Here is a 24,364-nt window from a genome sequence, read left to right on the forward strand (position 1 = left end):
ACACACTGCAGCATGATGTGTGAGTTCCAAGAGACATGTAGAAACTGAGACAGTCTGAAGGTAGAGCATATTCATATTTCTATTTTATGTTCACTCTTGCGCATACCTAATTAAACAGAATGTCAAGTAACATAGCCTGCATTATTTAAAATACCCTTTCTCACTCTTGTTTTTTACTCTTACTGTTGCTTTAAAAATTTATCTAGGTTAAGTGCAAATACTACGCAATTCACATTACCATATGCTGTGCTTTATCAATGATCTCATGTATTTCAAAGGGAATATTTGAGTATTTACCATGGGATGTCAATGGCCATGGTTTCAACCCTTAGAGCACAGCATGAGTTGTGGTAATTGAGCAGCTTAGGAATTTAAGCACTCCCCCCAAATATCTGACTTATACTCAGGAAAGTGCTTTCTCACACAAGCAGCACCTAAACCATTCTCTCTCTCTCTTTTTTTTTAAGATCTTATTTATTTATTTGACACAGAGAGAGAGACAGTGAGAACAGGAACACAAGCAGGGGGAGTGGGAGAGGGAGAAGCAGGTTCCCCACTGAGCAGGGAGCCCGATGTGGGGCTTGATCCCAGGACCCTGGGATTATGACCTGAGCCAAAGGCAGGCGCTTAACGACTGAGCCACCCAGATGCCCCGCACCTAAACCATTCTTAATCAACCAAAATCAAAGCCAAGCACACAACCTACAATAAAAAACCTATAGAAAGTTCTAAACAGCAAGGGCACTGAATTAAAGACAGGAATTCTTAGTTCTAGGACTAGGTACACAACAACTAGGAGTATGATTCAAGATAAATCATACAACGATTTGGACATCACATGTAAAGTAAAAGTTAGGGGTATCTATTCCCTAAGAACACTTCAAATATAAATATTTCATAAAATATTCACTAACTTTTCCCAACACATAATAGGCTTATCCATCTGTCCATTCATCTGCTTAACAGGCACTTATTGATGGCTTATTATGCATTATGCTCTGTCTGGGTATTGACAGTGCAAAAATTAAGAAAAATACATGGTCTGTTTTTCGGAGTTCATGATCAAACAAGAGAGTCAGACAACCATAACAGAATATGGCACTGTGATGTAGAAATGTACAGGATGAGGAGGGGAATCAATCAGGGACGGCACACCTAACCCGGCTTGTGGTGGTGAAGGCTTGTTTTCTAGAGGACTGTGATGATTCTTAGATGCCTTGAAATGTGTAAGGTAAAAGGGTAAAAAAAGCTGTTCTAAATACGGGAACCCAGCTCTACAAAGAAATGCAGACTTCCAATTAACTTCATAGGTTTAAGGAAACTGAAAAGAGTTTGAGATTGTTAGTCTAGGAAGCATATTGAGTGCAACAGCTGGAGATGGAGCAGGAGTCTGAATACAACCACCAAATGATAGAGAAGATATTTTATTTCCCACTGTGCACCTAGGAGAAGAGAAAGCCTGATTCTCAATCAATTGATCACATTACAGTTCAGATACATCCTGAATTTACAAGAGACTTATTCCTCCATTGAAAAAATCAGGAATAAGAGTGCCTGGGTGGCTCAGTTGTGTTCCCTCTCTCGCTGTCTCTCTGTCAAATAAATAAGTAAAATCTTAAAAAAAAAAAAAGAAAGAAAGAAAAAAATCAGAAATAGCTTAGTTTTACGTGACATTCAATTCTTGGAAAAAATGAAGGCTGGGTATATGCAATGATCTGGAGGGATGGGCATGACAGAAATCCCAGTGGGGAGGACTGAGGAGTCTCTGAGGGAAAACTCCCCCCAGGTCTGCACATTAGAATCATCTGGGGAGCTTTGAATACTCTCACTGATTAGACTGCATCCCAGATCAACTAAGTCAGAATTTCTGTGAAGTGCCTCAGTGGATTCAAATGTGTAGCCAAGGTTGAGACCCTGCTCTGATGAAAGAGGTCAGGTGTATGTAAGGAGCTTACACCAGCATAGTATTCATTGTTAGGGGAGAGAAAGTCTTTGTAGATCTTAGTGTGCTCAACTCAGATTGGGCTCTACATTCTCCCATGGAGTCCATTCAGGGTCACTGGAGAGGGAGAAGTCACAAATAAACAATGGCAAGGGCTTTCCTTAAAAATTCTAGAGCATGCTTTGTGCCCCTCTAAGAAGAGAATACCACGAAGGGGCATTCTTTCCCATTTTACAATAGAACTTCATGCAGTTCTGTTGAGGGCTCCAGGACATCTAGGATGGGGTATGTAGTTAAGTGAAGGTGTCCGGCCATGGTGGTGGCTGTTCTTGGCAGGAAATATGGAACCTGATACCCATATGAATATGTTGTGGGGAGAGTGTGCTGGGGAACACCATGTGAAAACTGACTGGATGTGGTAGGTAGTATAAAAACCCATGAGAGACCCAAAAGTAATAGCCTAAGTGTGAGGCATAATTAAAAAGAATTCCACATGGAATCTCTAAAGCTTTCGCACTGCAGGGAAAATATCCACATAGGAAATATTTTCATTATTTCAATAGCTATTTGCTGAATAGCCACTATGTGCCAGGTACTATAGTAGGTGAAGGAGATAAGGTAATGGACAAGACAGACAACAATCTCTTTCCTAACCCCCCAGCCTACATTTTCATAGAGAAGATAGCTAGTAAAAAAATACATAATACAATGTCTGATAATAATTTTTCAGAAAGAAAAATAAAAGGCTGCTATTTTTAGATAGGCCTTTCTAAACATAGGCCATTTGATTAGAGACATGAATGAAAAAGAGTTACTACGCAAATGAGTGGTTTAAGAAACGTTTTGGTTTCAAGACTACTTTACATTCTTAAAAATTAGTGAAGACCCAAAAGAGCTTTGCTTATGCAACTTATATCCATTGATTTTACCATATAAGCAATTAAAACTGATAGATTGTTTAAATATCTATTTAATTCTTTGGAAAAAAATAAAAAACCTATTACATGTTAAAATTAAAAAATACAATTTAATTAAAATACTTATATATTCCAAAACAAAAACAAAAAATTTGTGAGAAGAGAGGCACTGTTTTACAATTTTGATAATCTTTTAATGTTCAGCTTACTAGAAGACAGCTGGATTCTCAAATCTGCTTCTGTATCCAGCATCACACACATATGCAGTTGGAAAAGGAAGAAGTACTGTACTAGCCTTCTAAAAAAATGGGGTTATGTTTCTCTGAATCTACACCAAAACTTGACAAGCAATAATTTCTCAAAGATTAGTTGCAAAATGTGGAATTCGAAGCCATGTCAATGATAAAGTCCAATATTGGTCTGTCTTGCATTTTGAACGGATTTGGTGACATCATGCATTGCTTATTTGGAAAACATCTCTTCATTGAGTTATGCAGATGTTCCAAATGCTATCACCTATCATTATACAATAAAAAAAAATCATATCTGTTAATATCACCATTGATCTCATGAGAAAAAAAAACAAAACAAAACGTTAGTACTGGGAAGCTGTTTGACTGAAATCAAACTATAGCCTAACCCAGAGGGCTAGTACATGTCTACCCTAACTTACCCAGGTGCCTTTTGTACCCACTACCAGTCTTTGTTTTGAGATCTTCTTTTCCACTGACAAAAGCAGACCATTGAGCACTCTGATTCATTTCCTTCAAAGCCAACAGAAGGATCTACCCCTACCAGTAGGCACAGACCTCTCCACGCCATCGATCACTCTGGTCTAAAGATCACACCACTTCCCAGCAGATTGGAAAGACTGTGATAAATAGAACTAATGATCTCACTCTTCACTTGAGACCCCACCCCCCACAAATAAGGAGTGGCCTTGAACATATAATCACGTAACAACCGTTGAAACAAATAGTAACAAGAGGATTGTTCTGTCACACCTATCAACAAACTGAACGGTGTTATTTCTTAATTTTGGTCCTCCATAAATCATTAAAACAGTATTATTAAACAATGATTAAGGCCAAACCTCATAGAGTCTACTGCCATTGTTGAGCTCAGTGTGTAAGCTGAAGTCAGGAAAGAAGGGGCACTTTGAGGGAATGAAGAAAGTTCTCTGTTCTCTTAGGGATTTAACGGGTGGCTCTGTTACCTTGCCTACAGCTTTGTTTTGGGAGAATTACTAGTTGTTTATAACATGCTTCGCAATCTAAGAACCAAACAAAAAATAAGGGCAACACATTCATATTCATTTGGAAACACCAAAAGTATTCAGAGCATGGAACTCTGAAGAGGCCTGAGATGAAAGCAGGGAAATCACAGGAATAGTTTGATGTTTATAAAAAAATGCTCATTAAAAAAAAAACAAAACAATAAATACCAAAAAAGGCCAATGCATATTTTTTTAAAAATGAACAAAATCCACAAAAGTGGGTTTGAGAAAGCTTCCAGACTTCCTGGTAGAGTTTGTGTCCTGCCATCACGACCCCTCCGCACGTGGTCTAACAGGATGTAAGGAGGAGGTCTGCTGACATTTGCGAGTTTGAGGGTCACTGACGGATGGAGCCCCTGTCTTTGGGGAACTCGAATGCACTGTGTGGAACAGACTTGTAAAACTGAAATGCACTGTCATAAAAATATACCAGATGTATGCAAGGTGCCTCACTAAAAGTCACAAAGGGAAAAAAAACTGCAAAGGTCTTTCTTGCCAATTATTTACAAACCCTTGAAAAGCATATGGCAGCCAAACAGCCACTTCCTCTGGGAGGTCATCGGGGGCTGCACCAATCCTGATAGGAGGTCAAGTCCCTGTCTATATATGCGTCCATGGCCCTGCACTTTCCTACCAATTTTCAAATTCTGCCATTACATTTGCATGTTATTACTTGATTAATATGTGTTTAGACCATAAGATCCATGAGGGTGGAAACTAAGTAAGTCTCATTGTACAACCAGCACTTAACCCAGTTACTGACACTACCAGGTGCTCAATAAATGTGTGAGGTTGATAAAGGGAGGGAGGTAGTATGTAGCTTTAGACCAGCTTGATGTGTCAATCCTTAGAGGTGGCACATTAATCTAATTGGGAGAAAGACAAAAGGAAGAGTCCCATAGGAAAATAGGAGAATTATCAAGGCTTCTGTCCTCTATATTCAAACTTGGTGAAGAGGAGTTAATATGAGAAGGCAATTGAATCCAGTTTGATAATCACATATTGGACATCTTCAGATAACAGATAAATCCTTACAATTCTGATCAATGGATCTGAAATAGTCTTTGTGAGATAAGTTTCTTTTTTCTTGGTAGTGCAAAAGAAAGAGCCTCCAAGAGAACAGTGAACACTGAAAGTTCCTCCCATTTGTGCCTTATAATGTAATTGACTTGGCTGGCACCGCAGGGCTGCAAAGAAGGAACAAGAAGGCTCGACATGGCCCTAAGGTCTTGGGACCTGCAGGTCTTGGGAGTGTCTGACCTGGCCACAGAAGCAAGAATAGCAGGAGGGGAAAGAGAAGTGAGCAGGAATTCCAAGAGTTCCAAATCCCATGTGTACCAGTTATTCTGCCCCGTGTGGTATGACAGGACTAAGTAAGGTCTGAGTAATTCTTTACGTGCGAGAACAGAATGATATTGACAACTCTACATTGGGAATTAGCAGTTACCCCATAGGGTAGGCAGCTTTGCCATTTGGTCTGCACAAGCATGCAATCTGACTCACTGGAAAGAACTTGGACTCTGGAGGCAAACAGATCTCCACCTTGACAACTATAAATTGTGTGATCTTACACTAATAGTAAGATTATATCCCACATTTACAAAAATAAACACAAGAACACTTCCTACCTCTTGGCCTAGGTTTGCTGTAGAAGTAAAATTAAATATAGGAAGGCACAGAGCATGGTAATTGAATACAGTAGCATTTGATGAATGACAATTGCCTTTGGTTTCTCAGTTTTCTAATTAAAATCTCAAACACAATAGGAATCTTGTGTCATACACAGTTTTGCTAATAAGTTACTGAAAGTGACCTTCTTTCTATGTAACTAAAATGTCTGTCTTTTTGTATAAGTCACTTCAAACCTCTTCTTATCCCCCCCAAAAAAATCAAGGTATAATTAATTTTCACAAATAAATGTCATTGTTAATCTCCTTTTGGCAATCTTAGCAATTCATTTTAGTTTATGAATATCTCTAGCTATTACTGTAAGGTAAAAAACAAATTTGGCTGAAAGGATCACATATAAATGAACTAAAATTGCTCTGATTTTACCTGTCTCTTTGAGTGTTGAGGGGGAAGCTTTCTTTTCTTTACATAATTATTCTAGGATTAGCAGAGTACCAACTAGTTTTCACATAGAGTTTATAGACCAGAATCCCTAATGAGACACATTTGATGATAAGAAAATATTTAATGAATATGCAAAAATAAACAATAGGTTTAAAAAAATCTTTTTTTTTTTTTAAAGATTCTATTTATTTGAGAGAGAGAATGAGAGATAGCACGAGAGGGAAGAGGGTTGGAGGGAGAAGCAGACTCCCCGCTGAGCAGGGAGCCCGATGCGGGACTCGATCCCGGGACTCCAGGATCATGACCTGAGCCGAAGGCAGTGGCTTAACCAACTGAGCCACCCAGGCGCCCTAAAAAATTCTTGATTCAACTTACAAGTTAAATCCTTGGCCATCAGAATCATACAAAAAATGTCCCAGGAGCTTAAGTTTTTCCAATTGAAACATGTATTTTGCTAGAAACAAATATGGGTCTATGACCAAAAACAATGAAGATGAAGGGATAATTTTGCCTTTTTTAAAACAGATTATTAATTCCTCAAGAATGTCAGCATCACTCTGTGAGAGTATGCTCTTCATGGTCACACATTATGAAAGGGACACACATGGTAGGCTGTGTTTTAGAAAAGCAGAACCAGAATAAAAATATAGTGATACCTTACTCAGCTGAGGAAAATGCCAAGTTTTTTTGCTATATGAATACATGACTGTGAAATGTTATTTACTGGCGGAGAGTTTTACAACTGTAGTCACAACTCTGCAAGCTTTGCAAATTTAAACTCATGCTAGTTTTTTGTCTTCCTTAAATATGTTCCTTTGGTTCTATTAAAAAGTGTTACTAATAAAATGTGGAGTGTGATGAACATAACTACAAAGTCTTGAGGAACAGTTATGCATGCTTGATGCTTGCTCTTTCAATTATTATAACACTTGCACATAAGATAAAGCAAATAAACAAGCAAGATAAAAGCACATCCCACCTTCCCCAAATCATGGCAGGAACTGCCAAAAGCAGAACCAAGAAATCGTTCTAGTGTAAGACATGGTTTGCAGTCCTGGTTCAGCCCTTCATTATATGACCATGGACAAATCAACTCACTTTAAGGCTTAACTGTATGCATCTATTATATAAGGATAGTAACCTTACTGACCTCCTAGGGATTCTGTGGGATTTAAATAATACAATGTTTCAGAAATGCTAAATAAATATTTGTCATTATTATTATTAAAATAAATATTATGAACATTGGGGCACATGGCTGGCTCAATTGGTGGAGCACGTGACTCTTGATCTTGGGGTTGTAAGTTTGAACCCCACATTGGGTGTACTCATTGGGTGAGATTACTCAAAAATAAAATCTTAAAAAAAATAGAATAAATAATAGGACTACTGATATTTAAATAAATAAAATAATGAAGTGCCTATACTGAAAACTCTCTATTCAAAGATTATTTTAAATCTGCTTGATAATCACTACATTAAAGAAATCTCATATTCAGAAATGAGAACGTGTTAATTCTTTACTGTTATAGAAAAAAAAACCTGTTAATATCCCTGTACATGCTTTTTAAGAGATAATAAGAACTAGCTAGTGCTGGAGATAAATCAGATAAATTTGAAATTAAATAGGTTTTCCTAATGTTTAAAATGTTTATGTAAGGGCAAAAAAAAACAAAACAAAACAATGAATGTGCTCCTATTTCTTACAAAGCTTGCCACAGTTCAAATCTGGACTTGCCCCCAGCTGACTGTAGCAGAAGGAGACACTAATGACCCGTGCATAGTCCCTGGGGCGTGAGGCAAGAAGAGCTGCAGCAACAGCAAGGAATGTTCGAGATAGAAGGGCAAAGGTGGAGGTCAGGAACTCAAAGGAAAGCAGTTAGAGATTTCCCTTTCCTATCTCTTTCCCTCATATTCTTGTCCCACTCCATCCTCTTGGTGCTAACTGAAATCTAGATGACTTGTTTCTACTATATTTTTGGAAAATGAACTCAAAAGCCGCAATTGCCCTCAGTTTCAGCATACCTAGGTCTTTCCGTTTCCCATCTCTCTTTTTAAAATAAGCTTTACTGAGACGTTATTTATACCCCATACAATTCAACTAGTCACATCTCTTTTCATTTCTTCTTTTCTCCTCAAAACAGCCATTTATTTTTTATTTTTTTATTATGTTCAGTTAACCACTGTATAGTACATCATTAGTTTTTGATATAGTGTTCAATGATTCATTAGTTGCGTATAACACCCAGTGCTTATCTCGACCCCTGCCCTCAATACCCATCACACTGTTACACCATCCCCCCACCTCCCTCCCTCTGAAACCCTCAGTTTGTTTCCCAGGGTCCACAGTCTCTCATGGTTCATCTCCCTCTCTGATTTCGCCCCATTCAGTTTTCCCTTCCTTCCCTTATGGTCCTCTGTGCTATTGCTTATGTTCCACATATGAGTGAAACCAGATGATAATTGTCTTTCTCTGATTAACTTGTATTTCACTTAGCATAAACCCCTCCAGTTCCATCCATGTTGATGCAAATGGTGGGTATTCATCCTTTCTGATGGCTGAGTAATATTCCATTGTATATATGTAGCATATCTTCTTTATCCATTCATCTGTTGAAGGACATCTCAGCTCCTTCCACAGTTTGGCTATTGTGGACATTGCTGCTATGAACACTGGGGTGCATGTGCCCCTTCTTTTCACTACATCTGTATCTTTGAGGTAAATAGTAGTGCAGTTCCTGGTTCATAGGGTAGCTCTATTCTTAACATCTTGAGGAACCTCCATACTGTTTTTCACAGTGACTGTACCAGCTTGCATTCCCACCAACACTGCAAGAGTTTTCTCCTCTGTCCACATCCTCGCCAACATTTGTTGTTTCCTGTTTTGTTAATTTTTGCCATTCTAACTGGTGTAAGGTGGTATCTCATCGTGGTTTTGATTTGTATTTCCCAGATAACTAGTGATGTTGAGCATTTTTTCATTTGTCTGTTAGCCATTTGTATGTCTTCTTTTGAGAAGTGTCTGTTCATGTCTTCTGCCCATTTTTTTGACTGGGGTATTTGTTTTTTGAGTGTTGAGTTTGAGAAGTTCTTTATAGATTTTGGAAATCAGTGCTTTGTCTGTAGTGTCATTTGCAAATATCTTCTCCCATTCCATGGGTTGCCTCTTAGTTTTGTTTACTGTTTCCTTTGCTGTGCAGAAGCTTTTTATCTTCATGAAGTCCCAAAAGTTCATTTTTGTTTTTGTTTCCTTTGCCTTTGGAGACGTGTCTTGAAAGAAGTTGCTGTGGCTGATGTCGAAGAGGTTACTGCCTCTGTTCTCCTCCAGGATTTTGATGGATTCTGTCTCACATTGAGGTCTTTCATCCATTTTGACTTATCTTTGTGTATGGTATAAGATGAAACCAGAAAAGACCCGAATTGCCAAGGGAATGTTGAAAAAGAAAAACAAAGCTGGGGACATCACGTTGCCTGACTTCAAGGTGTATTACAAAGCTGTGATCACCAAGACAGTATGGTACTGGAACAAAAACAGACACATAGACCAATGGAACAGAATAGAGACTCCAGAAATGGACCCTCAACTCTATGGTCAACTAATCTTTGACAAACCAGGAAAAATAACCAATGGAAAAAAGAACAGCCATTTAATTAGCATATGTGGTTCTCGGTAGGAGATGAGCCATTTCAGTTTAGTAAACCTGTCCCACACTCCTCTGCTCCTCCATAATAAAAGGTCAACAGCCTCAGAAGACAAATGGACAGCAGGCAAAATCTTGCCAGGAACAGGGAATGAATCATCTTAATATTTTTTATTTCATTTCATAATTATAAAATATCTCCTGGAGAATTTACCTGGAGAATTCAGAGGAAGATGAAGAAGGAATCAACATTCATCAGCTATCACCCATTAGCCAGAAGTAACTACTCCTCTCAAGTTGTATTTTTCCTTCCCCCGTTTGTTTTTCTGTTTGTCAGTGTGTGTGTGTGTGTGTGTGTGTGTGTGTGTGTGTGTGTGTGTGTGTTCCTATTTGGATTTCTACCACAGATGGAATCTTGTGTAATTATTTTCAAATACAATTAGCCATAGAATTCCTTTTTATAACTACACCATCATTCACAGTAAATGTTCCCATGTTGTTGGATGTTTAGGCTGTTTCCAACTTTTTGCTATCATAGATGAATCTGTGATGGTTTGAATATGGTCTCTGTAAACCTCCTTACAATTCTTTTTTTTTTTTAAAGATTTTATTTATTTATTTGACAGAGAGACACAGCCAGAGAGGGAACATAAGCAGGGGGAGTAGGAGAGGGAGAAGCAGGCTCCCCGCAGAGCAGGGAGCCAGCCTGACGTGGGGCTCGATCCCAGGACCCTGGGATCATGACCTGAGCCAAAGGGAGACACTTAACAACGGAGCCACCCAGGCACCCCACAATTCTTTTTTTTTTTTTTAAGATTTCATTTATTTATTTGAAAGAGAGAGAGAGCGTGCGCATGAGTGGGGGGAGGGGCAGAGGGAAAGGGAGAGGGAGAAGCAGACACCCCACTGAGCATGGAGCCTGATGCAGGGGCTCAAGGCAGGGGGCAATGCCAGGACCCCAGGATCATGACGAGCTGAAGTCAGACGCTTAACCAACTTAGCCACCCAGGTGGCCCTACAATTCTCTTTAGGATAAATTCCTATATGCAGTATTTTGGGAACTGAGATAATGTCTGTTCACAAGCTTATATCCAAAACAAGTTTTTAAATATATTTATTTGTATTTGAAGAAATTTACTCCAGTTTACTATCTAATCTAGCACCCATGATAAACGAATGCCATTTTCTGAGTTCTCTCCAAGCCACCCAGTACTCCTTCATGGATCTTCCACTACAAAGTCAGAAAATTTATCATAGAAGGGGAAACTCCTTCAAATAGTTTTTTATTCAAATAAAGTAAATTTGGGGTGATATCTCAGTGACCTAAAAGAACTTATAGTACTCTTAATATATAAAAAGCAATTCTCATTCATTCTGACATGGTATGCCACGTTATTTTACCACAAATATCCCGACCAACTACCCTGAGAAGAATGTATATTATAATGTATCCTCTGGGGGCACCTGGGTGGCTCAGGTGGTTAAGCATCTGCCTTCAGCTCAGGCCATGATCCCAAGGTTCTGGGATCGAGCCCCGCATCAGGCTCCCTATTCAGTGGGGAGTCTGCTTTCCCTCTGCCTGCCAATCCCCCTGCTTGTGCTCTCTCTCCCTCTTTCAAATAAATAAATAAAATGTTTAAAAAAAATAATGTATCTTTTGTTGTGTGTGTGTCTATGTGCTGTGTGTGTATTTTCTAAAGAAAAGGAATCATCCTTGTTATTTTAAAAATAAGTGTAAGTGTGAATTATGAAACACAATAGAAACTCAACAGAAACATTATTGAAATGCACCTGCCTTTTTTTGCAGTGAAATATCTGATCCCCGATATTGATCACCATCTCGATTTAAAGGGCACATATTAGGCTCCTAAGAGTGAACTGCCTGCAATGTGCACACTCAGAGAAGAACTATGATTTATTTGAATTTGTTCCAACCACAGTCATAAAGCCCACATTCATGCATAGTACTCATTAATCCTCGGGTTTTGTAACAAAGGTAAGTCATTCTAAAATAAGCAATTTAATTAGCCAAATCAGAAATCAGTTTGGGGGAAATGCACTTTAGATGCGTAAGATGAAGAGCCAGAGCCAGAAACCTTTCTCTGACTATAAGAAAGGGGTAAAAAGAAAGGACTTTCATAGAAAGCTGCCTGAGGAGATCTATGCCAACACACCTTACTTCTCAGCGCTCTCCTTCAGAACCAGAGCCACACCTAACGCAGCTAGCCAGCTGCACAGTCAGAGTCTCCACGGCGCATTGCAAACACCGCCTCTGTGCAGATTATTACACAAGTGTTGATATGTGACATTTTGATCCCCCCATTTTTTTTAATTTTCAATTTTCCTGGAGTTGAATGAGATGCATGGATGTTATTGCAAAGCCGCAACCAATAATGACTGGCTACAGATCTAATGAAGTATTTCACTTCATGCCAATCAACACACGCTTGGAAGAGGCAACCCACAGCACCACATGCTCTGAATCTACCGCAGGAATGATGACTTCACCAAAGGAGGGCTCATCTTCTTACCCACACTAGACAGGAGAGCTATGGTATTTTCTTGTCCTCTCACTGAAGACAGTCATCGTTTCTCGGTTGTTTCTCTGCCGCCTCCCTGCCTTCCCTCCGAACCCTGCAGGTGTGAGGTCTGAGTCAATGATGTTGACGCAATGCCATATTAAGCCTTCATGAAGTGGTACAGCTCCAAACATGGTATGAAGGAGAGTCGAAGGCTGAGGGCACCTGAAAGAGATCATCTGCTTCTAGGAAGGCCCCTCCTCAACTTCCAGGAAAAAAGCCTGAACCCAAGATAAGCACCTGCAGTCTAAAGAAGGATGCGTGTTCTTTCAGAGCATTTTCTAGTCCCCAGTGCCAGGTTCTTCCAAAAATACAAAGGTAAATAAGACGCAGTCCTGGCTACTGGAGGTCACAGTGCCGTGGGAGTCACGTCAAAGCTGTCGCCTCCATGCTGTCCCTGTAATTCTCACATATCTCATCGAGGTCCTCTGGTTTTCCATCCTGCTTCTCCTCTTTTATTATTTTCTTACACTTCAAAATTTGTACCCACCCATCTTCGACTCCTCCCACACCTGCCTCCTTTCTCTGGGCTCTTCCTTGTCTGTGCTCACACCATACACCCAGGATGCAAAGCCAGAAAGTCTTTCTAGTCTACTTTCTGTTTCTCCGTCTCACTTTTGACTCCCCCTGTATTAGTTTAGAGCCACGTGAGTGCTACTTCCAGCCTCACCCCTACCCAGAGGCTACCAGAGTAACCCTTCTAGAATTTAAATATGATCATGTTATTCCAATGCTTATAACTATTTAAAATAGTTGCCCCTGGCCTACAGGATAAAATCCAAATCTCTTCATTTCTTCTGCTGCCTGGCCTTTCCTAAAGACTCAGCTTAATCATTCACCACCCACAGACAAGCATCTATCTTTTTGACAGGCGTCTAATATTTTCTCTGGTACGTGAGCAGTGTTTTACAGCTCTAAGCTGCCAGAAGTCGCCTTTCCTTGGATTCTGTCCAGTGACTCTGTTCATTCTGTGGGCTGGGACCCAGCTCCACCATTTCATCCTCAGAGGCAGTGAAGCGGGCCGGTCATCCCTCCTCTGTGGTTCTTGCTCTCTGTCTCTCTTGGTCGTGGTCTCTCTGTGTCTGTCTCTGTCTGTCTCTCTCCCTCTCTGGGTGTGTCTCCATCCTTCTTGGTCTCTCTATCTCTCTTGGTCTCAGTCTCCAACTCTCTTGGTCTCTGTCTCTGTGTCTTTGTTTTCTTTCTCTGTCTTTGTCCTTCTTGGTTTCTGTCTCTCTGTCCCTCTTTCTAGATGATGGATAAATAGCCACACACACACACACACACACACACACCTCTAATACTGTATTAGTGAACCATATTACACTAATTGGTTTGCATATCATCTTCTTCTCTGCTAGACTCTGAACTTCTCAAGAGCTGGAACTATATTTTATATATTTTTGTTTTCCAGCACCCGATGTAGGGCCTAATATAAGTGGTGGCAAAATTAATATCTGTTGAAATATCACACTTACATGCTATAGCACTGCTTATAACAGCAGTAAATGAGAAATAACACTTGTATCTATCAACAGAAAATGGACACTCGGTCATCTGAGTATTATACAGCTAGTGCTAAATGCATCTGCATAAACAAATCCCTAAAACATAATGTTAATCAGAACAAAATAAGTTTGCAGAAATGTACAGCGTGTAGAAATTAAAAATATCTATAATGATATTCAGATTTGACAAATTGGTTGGTAGGTGTGTAGGTGGTAACTCTTCTTTGGCTCACTTGTATGTGCATTTTTAATATTTTGTCATGTAAATTTTTAAAGATCTGGCCATAAAAACATCACAAAGATAAAGCCAATTGCTAGAGACATTATCTTGAAAGGGCTCTTCCTCCCTGTGATACACACATATGCAACCAAGTAGAATTAGCCATAATTAACATGTCATTTAACAATTTAAAATATATTTCAAAGGAAATCTATATTTCCCCCATAATAAAGACAGATCTTTGATCTAACTGCCTTTTACTGAAGTTCTCTTGGATACTGCTGTTGAACACTTGTTTTACTCAAGAAAGGAAGTAGATATATGTGTAAAGAGAAGACCCGCCAAAGAAAAAAAATCAATCTCTGCTTCCCACATAATGATATCAAGTAAAAACACTTGGTGACGAAAAGATTAGAACCCCTTTTTCACAAGTCCATGCAGTTATAAGAAAAAATATACATAACAAGTTAAGAAAAAGAAATAAAGCCTTGGGATGCCTCTTAGGTGCTCAGTTGCGGGGGGAAGAGGGGGATGTTTTTGCTTATTTGAGGTTAACACAGATCAAGGAAAAATGTACAAGTTCATATGCACCTTTTACAGGCTATATATCCAATTATTGGCAACTTAAATAAGCCTATTGGTGCTAGATGACAAATTTTCATGTATTTTCATTTAAAACATACTGTAATTTTAGTCAGAGGGTCACAATACAATGTCAGACTGAAGGGAAGGGAATATATTTATTTCATACCAGTTATGTGCTAGGCACTTAATTCTTACAGCAGCCTGTACCATTAGTATTATTACCTCCTTTTTACAATAGGTGAAAATGCAGCCCAGAGAATTAAATGTGATTTTTCAGAGTAAAACTCAATTTGTACCCAGATCCTCCTTACTTTTTAAAAATTTTTTAAAGATTTTATTTATTCTGGGGGAGGAGGGAGGAGCAGAGGGAGGGGGAAAAGAGTCCTTTTTTTTTTTTTTAAAGATTTTATTTATTGGAAAGAGAGAAAGAGAAAGCGAGAACAAGTGGGGGCAGGGCAGAGGGAGAAAGAGAAGCAGACTCACACTGAGCAGGGAGCCCCATGTGTGTTATGCGCAAAGCTTTAAATATTAGTTTTGTTTTTGAGAATACAAGTAACCATTCATTAGCAAATAAAGAACCAAAGACCAATCTAATAAATACTATAGGTTCCTTGTGCAAATAATCATGGGTGTTTACAAAGATGTCCACAGTTGTTTACTGCAATGTTTATTATAGGGTAAAGACCTGGGAACAACCTAAATGTCCAACCATCAAGAACTGAATAAATAAATGATACCTACAGCCTAGACTACTGCGAAGTCAGTAGAGACCACACTTTCGAAGAACACGTTTTATGAGGAAACGTACAACAGTGTGGAGCCATAAAACACAAACAGTCTGCATAGGATGAAAAGAAATGTGTATATATGTATATTTACATGTAAATATAAAATAGTGGAAGGCCCAACATCAAACTGTTAACTGTGGTTGGCTTTGGTTGGCTTATTGTGCATGTTTGCTAGGTTTTTATGGTAGGGATGTAGAAAATAACCAATAGTCAGGAAAATAATCAATAGTTAAGCACCCTCTCATACACCGATGAAGCCTATGGGTTGTGGATCAGGCTCTGGGGATGCACTGTGGGGGCTACAGTGGGGGAGGGGGAAGAGGTAGAGAGAGGAAGAGGGAGACTGAGAGGGTGGGAAAAGGTGAGAACAAACCCCTTCACCTAAGTACCTCTCCCTTCCCTCACCCCTCACAAAGTCAGACTGTTTCAAAAGAGAGAGTGGCAACGAGGGACTCATCCAGGGACAAGAGAATACACAGCTATAAACAAAAGTGGGTGTCATCCTGAGAAACCACAAATCTTAAGTAAAAATAAAGCTTTTATGAAGTTGGTCTCTTATCTGTAAGTCACTTCCTTCCTTTATTTATATATTTGTTTATTTATTTATTTATTTATGTTTATGATGACCAGTCAACTTTGATACTATGTTAATATCAAAAGTCACCAAAAGTATATTCCTTTAGTTACATCGAAGGTTTAGGTTAGTTATCAACTGATGTATTGTTTCAAAATTTTTGTTTAAATTCACCTGCAATGGCCTAAGAAGGAGTAACATATTACATATTAGCATATAACATTTCTTGAGTATTTGCAATGTGTTAGGCACTGTGCCATGTTCTTTGCCTGGATTGGCGGGCTTACCAATTCTATTAGAGATTATTATTCTTCACATCAAAGAGATTGAGGCTCAGAGATGGGATGACTTGACCAAGGTTACACAATCAGCGAGTGGCAGACTTGGAATTTAAATTCTGGGATTCTTGCTCTAGCAAGGGCTGTGTATTTACACTACTCTATAAAATAACTGATAAAATTTGAGACAAATGACACATTTAGGAAGGCAAGAAGGACTTCTAAGTGGAGAAACAGAGGCCAAAGGGACAAGATGAAAAATAAGAGATAGGATATGCAAAGAACAACAGCATTAGCGAAACCACGAAATGTGCTGGCATCCACTCAGAGAGCACCCAGGGCTGTAAGGGAGCAAGTTCCACTCCCAGGTTGCGTGAGCTGTGGACGGTGGAGCCGACGATTTCCAGGCCCCACCCCTGGGAATTTCTCAGTGTCCTGGCATTTCGCTCTGAGAAAGAGGAAATCCACCAGAAGGAAAACTATTGAGAACCTAAGATGATGTTTGATGGGAGTGTATCCAAAACTTGACGATATGATGGGAGAGGTCACGAAAAGAAGTTGGTTGGTCACCTTTATTTTATGACGAGTAAGTATGAATACTCCAAATTACTCTACTGAATTGCCTATTTATCCTGTTTTATATTACAGTGTCTATCATTAAAAGTGTTGCAATAGAGACGCTAGAGTTGCAACTGTAAAGGTCCATTCATCCTGCTGGAGGGGATGGCTTAGTGGACAAAATGGCAGCTTTCACCACCTATGACACCCTGTACCCACAGGTTAATATTCAAGTGGCATTGACTCAGCAGCTCATCTTCTGAAGGAAGCTAGTTCCACAGTTCACTCATATTGGTGGAGGGTCTTTCAGACAGTGTCTGGAAAAAAACCTACCTATTCTGCTTGAATAATGAAGATTCCTAGAACTTTTACAGACTTAGGATTTCCCCCAGTGTCCTGGAAACATGAGACAGAAGTCAATCAAAGGGTCTTCTAATACACTCTTAGCATTGGTGCCCTATTCTGGCTAGCTTTCTCTTCTTTTTTTTTTTTTTTTTTCTTTAAATATTTTATTTATGTATTTGTCAGGGAGAGAAAGAGAGAGAGAGAGAGCACAAGCAGGGGGAGAAGCAGGCTCCCACTGAGCAAGGAGCCCGACGTGGGGCTTGATCCCAGGACCCCGGGACCATGACCTGAGCTGAAGGCAGACACCCAACTGACTGAGCCCCCAGGCGTCCCTAGCTTTCCCTTCTTTATCACTAGCCTCACACAAAGCCAACGCAGTCTTCCCTGAAACTACTTTCAATTCAACTGTTTAATATTCTTACTGTATTTTAGACGTCTATAACAGTCTCTTTCATCACCCTGCTCAGAATTTCTTAACCTTATTATTTCAAATCATAGCAGTTAAATCATCTACTTAATGATACAAACTACTCTAGTATGAACAAACCTTTCACCTTTATGACTTTTTCAACGTACTTTACAGTGACAAGCTAGGAATGTTTAGTAGTTATAAAAATAATGTACCATTATGTCAACCAATAACTAGAATGGTTCCATCTTAATAAACTTATATGCTTAAAAATTCATCAGCTAAATTTGTATCAATGTGAAGTCCTTGCCCCAGTTGTAATTTCAAAATGAATACAACACACATTAATTGAATACTCACTATGTTGTCAGATATTGTTTGAAGCACTTACATACCATGTTAAAAAATATATATATATCGGTCCCGTTCCTGCTATAGGCTAGTGAAGGTGATGGACAGTCATAAACAGATGTTAAGGGCCATAACCACGGTCCAATAAAGCGCCCCAGAAACAGCTTCATTCTCTGTGAACTCAGAGAGTAGTTTTGAGGAGAAACTTGAATTTCTTATTTCTAAATGCGTAGTTTGACAGGATCTTACTTTCAGATTTGAGCTTCTAAATTAATCTAAATCTTGAATGTGCAGCAATACATAGTTAAACTTACAAGAATGGGACCATGGGAATTTGAGAAACTGGAGGGGTGAGATGAACATTAACATAAGCTAATTTTATTCATGCCTCAGGATCTTTACACAATGATTTCCTTTTTTACTTTTTTCTTCTGCAAGCCCATTCTGAGATTTCATCACTACATTCTTCATTGTCATCCCTCAGACATTATCAAAAGACATTATCGATCTTTCGGATACATCATGCACCACTCCTCCTTCTACTCTTCCTGACTCCTCGATGGGACTGCTTCCATATATGCTGACATTCTAGTTATGCCAACGAGCCAGCCCTCCCTGTTCCAGCTACCTCTGCCATTAGATCACTATCTCCTTCTTTAATACCCACTGCTAATTGTATTTGTTTATTTCCCACACAGAATGCATGATGTGGTTCATTTTAGTAAGATTTCAGTCCTATTGTCTCGTGACACGGAATTTCTTTTTTATGTTAATTTGTCCATTTAATTTCACTGTAACTTACCGATATCGACATATTTTATCCTTAAATTCTCCAGGTGATTAGTAAAGACGTGGAAATGGGCAATCTTTAGTTATTTCTTATAAATTCTCAATTCTCTCCCCCCAAATTTCCCATTATCCAAATATTTATTTATTTCTTCAGGACGACTGCAGGGTTATCTACAGGGCTGTTTTCCAGCATTCAGCATACCTTTGTGTCTAGTTATAGGCATTAGGGCTGGAATACAAGGCCTGTTCATACTACTGTCATTCAAAATGTCCTCCTTCCAGGACGGGGATGGAGTGTGGCTGTCTACCATAGCTGTCACCTGCCTGGTGCCCTCTGGTGGTCACAGGATGACCTGCCTGGGATGGCTGCTATGGCCCGAGTACCTCCTGGCTCCTATTTTGGTCTGAAAAAGTTTATTGTTTCTCTAAATGTCTGTCTCCTTCTGTCAATCCCATTCAAAAATTTGCATTTAATATCACCTGAATATATTTCTCAGAAAAACCGGAAATGTGGTTAGCCGTACCAGCTTACTGGGGACTTCCAGAAAAGGGAGCATTTGTATTTTTACTCTATCAGGAGGCAAATTTCTCTACCTGGAGTCTTCATATATATATATCCTCAGTTCCAGAGAAGGGCCTATATCAGAATAAGAAAGTAAACTAAATTTGGTTGAAACTAATTTAAACTATCATTATTCTCATCATCAAACTCAATTTCTTCTGGAACTTTGACTCTTCCTTTTACCGTTTGTAACCACCCAGCGATTCAAATGTAAAGTCTAGAAATTACCAATAATATCTAATTGAAAAACAAAATGAGAAAGGATCTCATTCAAGCCTTGAATAAAGCAAGAAGAGTCACAATTGTCTGCAATGTAGAAATACTATGTGGCAAGAGGAGAGGTAGAAGTAAAGGGTAGAATTATTTTGTATGTTCGAATATAAAACAAATTAGGACAAATCCTAGATCCCATAAATGAAAACCCAGTATCTCTTCTCTGTTCTCCTCTCACTGCTCTGGAGTCCACACTCCTTGACCTAGTTTAAGCACTCTTTTAAAACCATAAGCCAGGCCACGTCAATCTCCTGCTCTCAGCTGTCCTTGGCCTCTATCAATGCCCTTCCCAAGCTCCTCCACGAGCTAGCCCTGGCTATCTCTTCAAGAGCATTTCCTACCCATCTCCCCATAACTCATTCATATTTCGAATCAACCGTGTCTGTGAAGGAGGTGGCAATGTACATGTTCATTCCTGTGCTTCATCTGTCATTCCAAAGGCTGTTTGGGTTTTCCATAATGAAGTGACAAATGTTGACGTAGGCACAACGAGCCAATATAATAATTGCCAAGAGACAGGATCCAGCTGATGGAAGTGAGTCGTAGGTATACCTAACTCTCCCAAGCAGTTGTCTTTACAGACATGTCAGCAATTGGGGCAGGAATTACTCTGCTGATGATACTCCACCAAATAACAGCCACTAAAGACTTACCGGCAGCTACTATGATAACATCTGCCAGCTGAGTATGGATCTTCAGTTGTTCCTTGGGAGTGTATCTGTGAGCTATGGTCACCGTTGCATCACCTGGAATGGAGAAGAACTTCCATTAATGGTTACTGAGCTTTTCCAAAATTTATGAATGCTCCAATTCTAGAGGAGATTCAGTGACATCGTAAGAGGAGGAAAATTGCTTTGAAATGAAGAACAAAAGCAAGATAAGAAAACCTAGATGAGGGTTTTAGAGGAGCAAGATGGCAGAGGGAGTAGGGACCTAAATTTCGTCTGGTCCCAGGAATTCAGCTAGATAGGGATCAAACCATTCTGAACACCTATAAGTGCAACAGGAGATCGAAGAAAAGAATAGCAACTCTCTGAACAGAAAAGCGACCACTTTCTGGAAGGTAGGATGTGTGGAGAAGTGAATCCAAGGCAATATTTGGGAAGATAGACCATGGGAGGAGGCCTCCATCAGCCGCTACCGGCAAGTGATAGAGCCGTGAAGCACAAAATTGGAACTTTTAGAAGACTCCGCTGAGGGAGGTCGCTCCAGTGGCTAAGGCGGGGGGGGGGGTGGAACCCTCACTGGGACATTGTGGTCTCAGGACCCTCGGGGTCACAGGAAGACCGGGGGTGCCTGAATGTGGCACAGCTCCCAGGTATCGGAGCGGGGAAGCTGGCTATACAGATGGAGCCGAGGAGTGGGCTCTCAGCTCGGGGTTGCCATAAACTGTGATCCACGGCACAGTCAGGCCACTGCTCCTCCAGCAGGGACCCAACAAGTGGCAGATCCGGGGAGACTCCCCTTCCTCCCCTGGGAGGAGTGGCGCGGGAGCGCACGGCAGGGATCTGCTGGGTTTGGAGACTCCACAGGGGGTCGGGTGCCAGAGATAGAAACGCTTGGTCACAGGCCGGGTGAGCACAGAGTGCGGCCGGAGACCGGGGAGATGGGAGTGACTGACTGCTTTTCTCTGGGGGCTCGCTGGGGAGTGGGGCCCCGAGTTCATGGCTCCTCGGGTAGGAGATTGGGAGGCTGCCTTTTTCACTCTCCTCCTCCAAAGCTGTACGGAAAGCTTGCAGGGAACAAAAGCTCCCGAGCAAACCCGAGAAGATTACTTAGCCTGGCCCCTGGCAAGGGCGGGGCAATTCCACCTCCCGCAAAGACATTTGGGAACCACGGCAACAGGCCCCTCCCCCAGAAGATCAGCAAGAACAGCCAGCCAAGACCAAGTTTACCGATCAATGAGAACAGCAGAACTCTAGCGCTAGGGGAATACTGCACATAGAATTCATGGCTTTTTCCCCATGATTCTTCAGTCTTTCAAAGTTAATTTTTTTAATTTTCTTTTTTCTTTTTCTATTTTTTTTAATTTTTCTTTTTCCCTTTTTCAACCAACATCTTATCAATCCCTTTTTAAAAAATCTTTTTTGTTTTTCATTTTTTAGAGTCATGTTCTATCTGTTCGTTTTAGTTAACCTTATTCTTTGTATATATATATATATAAGTTATTCTCTCTTTAAAATTTGGGATACAGTTTCTTCTAACAGACCAAAATATACCCTAAATCTCTAGTGAATGGCTTTGTTCTAGTCTCCTGCCTGGTCACATTCTCTCCTCTATTTTTTTTTAATTCCTCTTCTCTCTTTTTTCAACCAACTTCTTATCTTATCAATTCCTTTTATAAAATCTTTTATAATTTTCATCTTTACAGTCATATTCCATCCCTTCATAGTATTTACCCTTATTTTTGTACATATATAAGCTTTTCTTTCTTTAAAATTTTGGGAGGCACTTTCTTCTAACAGACTAAAATATGCCCAAAATCTAGTGTGTGGCACTGATCTATGCACCAGCCTGATCATATTTGATCATATTCTTTTTTTTTAATCTTTTTCTTTTTTTTTTTCTTTTTTCTTTCTTTCCCTTTCTTTTCCCCCGGTTTCAGATCTCTTCTGATTTGTTTAGTGTATTTTTCTGGGGTCGTTGTTACCCTGTTAGCATTTGGTTCTCTCATTCATCTATTCTCCTCTGGACAAAACGACAAGATGGAAAAAATCGCTTCGAAAAAAAGAACAAGAGGCAGTACCAACTGCCAAGGACCTAATCAATACAGACACTAGTGAGATGTTGGAAATAGAGTTCAGAATGACGATTATAAAAATACTAGCTGGGCTTGAATAAGGCATGGAAGATATTAGAGAAAACCTTTCTGGAGAAATAAAGGAACTAAAATCTAACCAAGTTGAAATCAAAAAGGCTATTAATGAGGTGCAATTAAACATGGAGGCTCTAACTGCTAGGATAAATGAGGCAGAAGAGAGAATTAGTGATATAGAAGACCAAATGAAGAGATAAACAACTACTGAATCACGAGGGCAGAATTCGAGAGATAAGTGATAACATAAGACAAAACAATATTAGAATAATTGGGATCCCAGAAGAAGGAGAGAGTGGGGCAGAAGGTATATTGGAGCAAATTATAGCAGAGAACTTCCTTAGTTTGGGGAAGGAAACAGGCATCAAAATCCAGGAGGCAGAGAACCCTCCTCAAAATCAATAAAAATAGGTCAACACCTCGACATCTGATAGTAAAACTTACAAGTCTTCAGAGACAAAGAGAAAATCCTGAAAGCAGCTCGGGTCAAGAGATCTGTAATCTACAATGGTAGAAACATTAGATTGGCAACAGACCTATCCACAGAAACTGGCAGGCCAGAAAGGACTGGCATGATATATTCAGAGCACTAAACGAGAAAAATATACAGCCAAGAATACTATATCCAGCTAGGCTGTCATTGAAAAGAGAAGGAGAAACAAAAAGCTCCCAGGACAAACAAAAACTAAAGGAATTTGCAAACATGAAACCAGCCCTACAAGAAATATTGAAAGGGGTCCTCTAAGCAAAGAGCAAGCCTAAAAGTAACATAGACCAGAAAGGAACACAGACAATATACAGTAACAGTCACCTTACAGGCAATACAATGGCACTAAATTCATACCTTTCAATAGTTACCCTGAATGTAAATGGGCTAAATGCCCCAATCAAAAGACACAGGCTATCAGATTGGATTAAAAAACAAGACCCATTGATAGGCTGTCTGCAAGAGACTCATTTTAGACCCAAAGACACCCCCACATTGAAAGCGAGGGGGTGGAAAACCATTTACCATGCTAATGGACACCAAAAGAAAGCTGGGGTGGCAATCCTTATATCAGACAAATTAGATTTTAAACCAAAGACTATACTAAGAGATGAGGAAGGACACTATATCCTACTTAAAGGGTCTATCCAACAAGAAGATCTAACAATTGTAAATATCTATGCCCCTAACATGGGAGCAGCCAATTATATAAGGCAATTAATAACAAAAGCAAAGAAACACATTGACAACAATACAATAATAGTGGGGGACTTTAACACCCCTCTCACTGAAATGGACAGATCATCTAAGCAAAAGATCAACAAGGAAATAAACACTTTAAATGACACACTGGACCAAACGGACTTCACAGATATATTCAGAACATTCCAACCCAAAGCAACAGAATACACATTCTTCTCTAGTGCCCATGGAACATTCTCCAGAATAGATCACATCCTAGGTCACAAATCAGCTCTCAACCAGTACCAAAAGATGGGGATCATTCCCTGCATATTTTCAGACCACAATGCTTTGAAAGTAGAACTCAATTACAAGAGGAAGTCGGAAAGAACCCAAATACATGGAGGCTAAAGAGCATCCTACTAAAGAATGAATGGGTCAACCAGGAAATTAAAGAAGAATTAAAAAAATTAATGGGAACAAATGAAAATGAAAACACAACTGTTCAAAATCTTTGGTATGCAACAAAGGCGGTCCTAAGAGGAAAGTATATAGCAATACAAGCCTTTCTCAAGAAACAAGAAAGTTCTCAAATATACAACCAGCTCCACACCTAAGGGAGCCGGAGAAAGAAGAGCAAATAAAGCCTAAACCCAGCACGAGAAGAGAAATAATAAAGATCAGTGCAGAAATCAATGAAATAGAAACCAAAAGAA

General features: G+C 39.7%; 1 protein-coding gene across 1 annotated transcript in view; it reads right to left on the bottom strand.

The window, feature by feature from the left end:
- MTHFD2L (methylenetetrahydrofolate dehydrogenase (NADP+ dependent) 2 like) overlaps nt 1-24,364 on the bottom strand; it is a 133,349-nt gene that overhangs the window by 45,418 nt on the left and 63,567 nt on the right. The window contains exon 6 of the mRNA XM_028100504.1: nt 20,319-20,411. Within this exon, the coding sequence (XP_027956305.1) occupies nt 20,319-20,411 (93 nt within the window). The remainder of the gene's footprint in view (nt 1-20,318; nt 20,412-24,364) is intronic.

Source organism: Eumetopias jubatus, unplaced genomic scaffold (genome assembly GCF_037043125.1).
Source record: "Eumetopias jubatus isolate StellerSeaLion01/CBP00866 unplaced genomic scaffold, mEumJub1_p1.0 scaffold_2, whole genome shotgun sequence".
In the NCBI taxonomy this organism is placed as follows: Eukaryota; Metazoa; Chordata; class Mammalia; order Carnivora; family Otariidae; genus Eumetopias; species Eumetopias jubatus.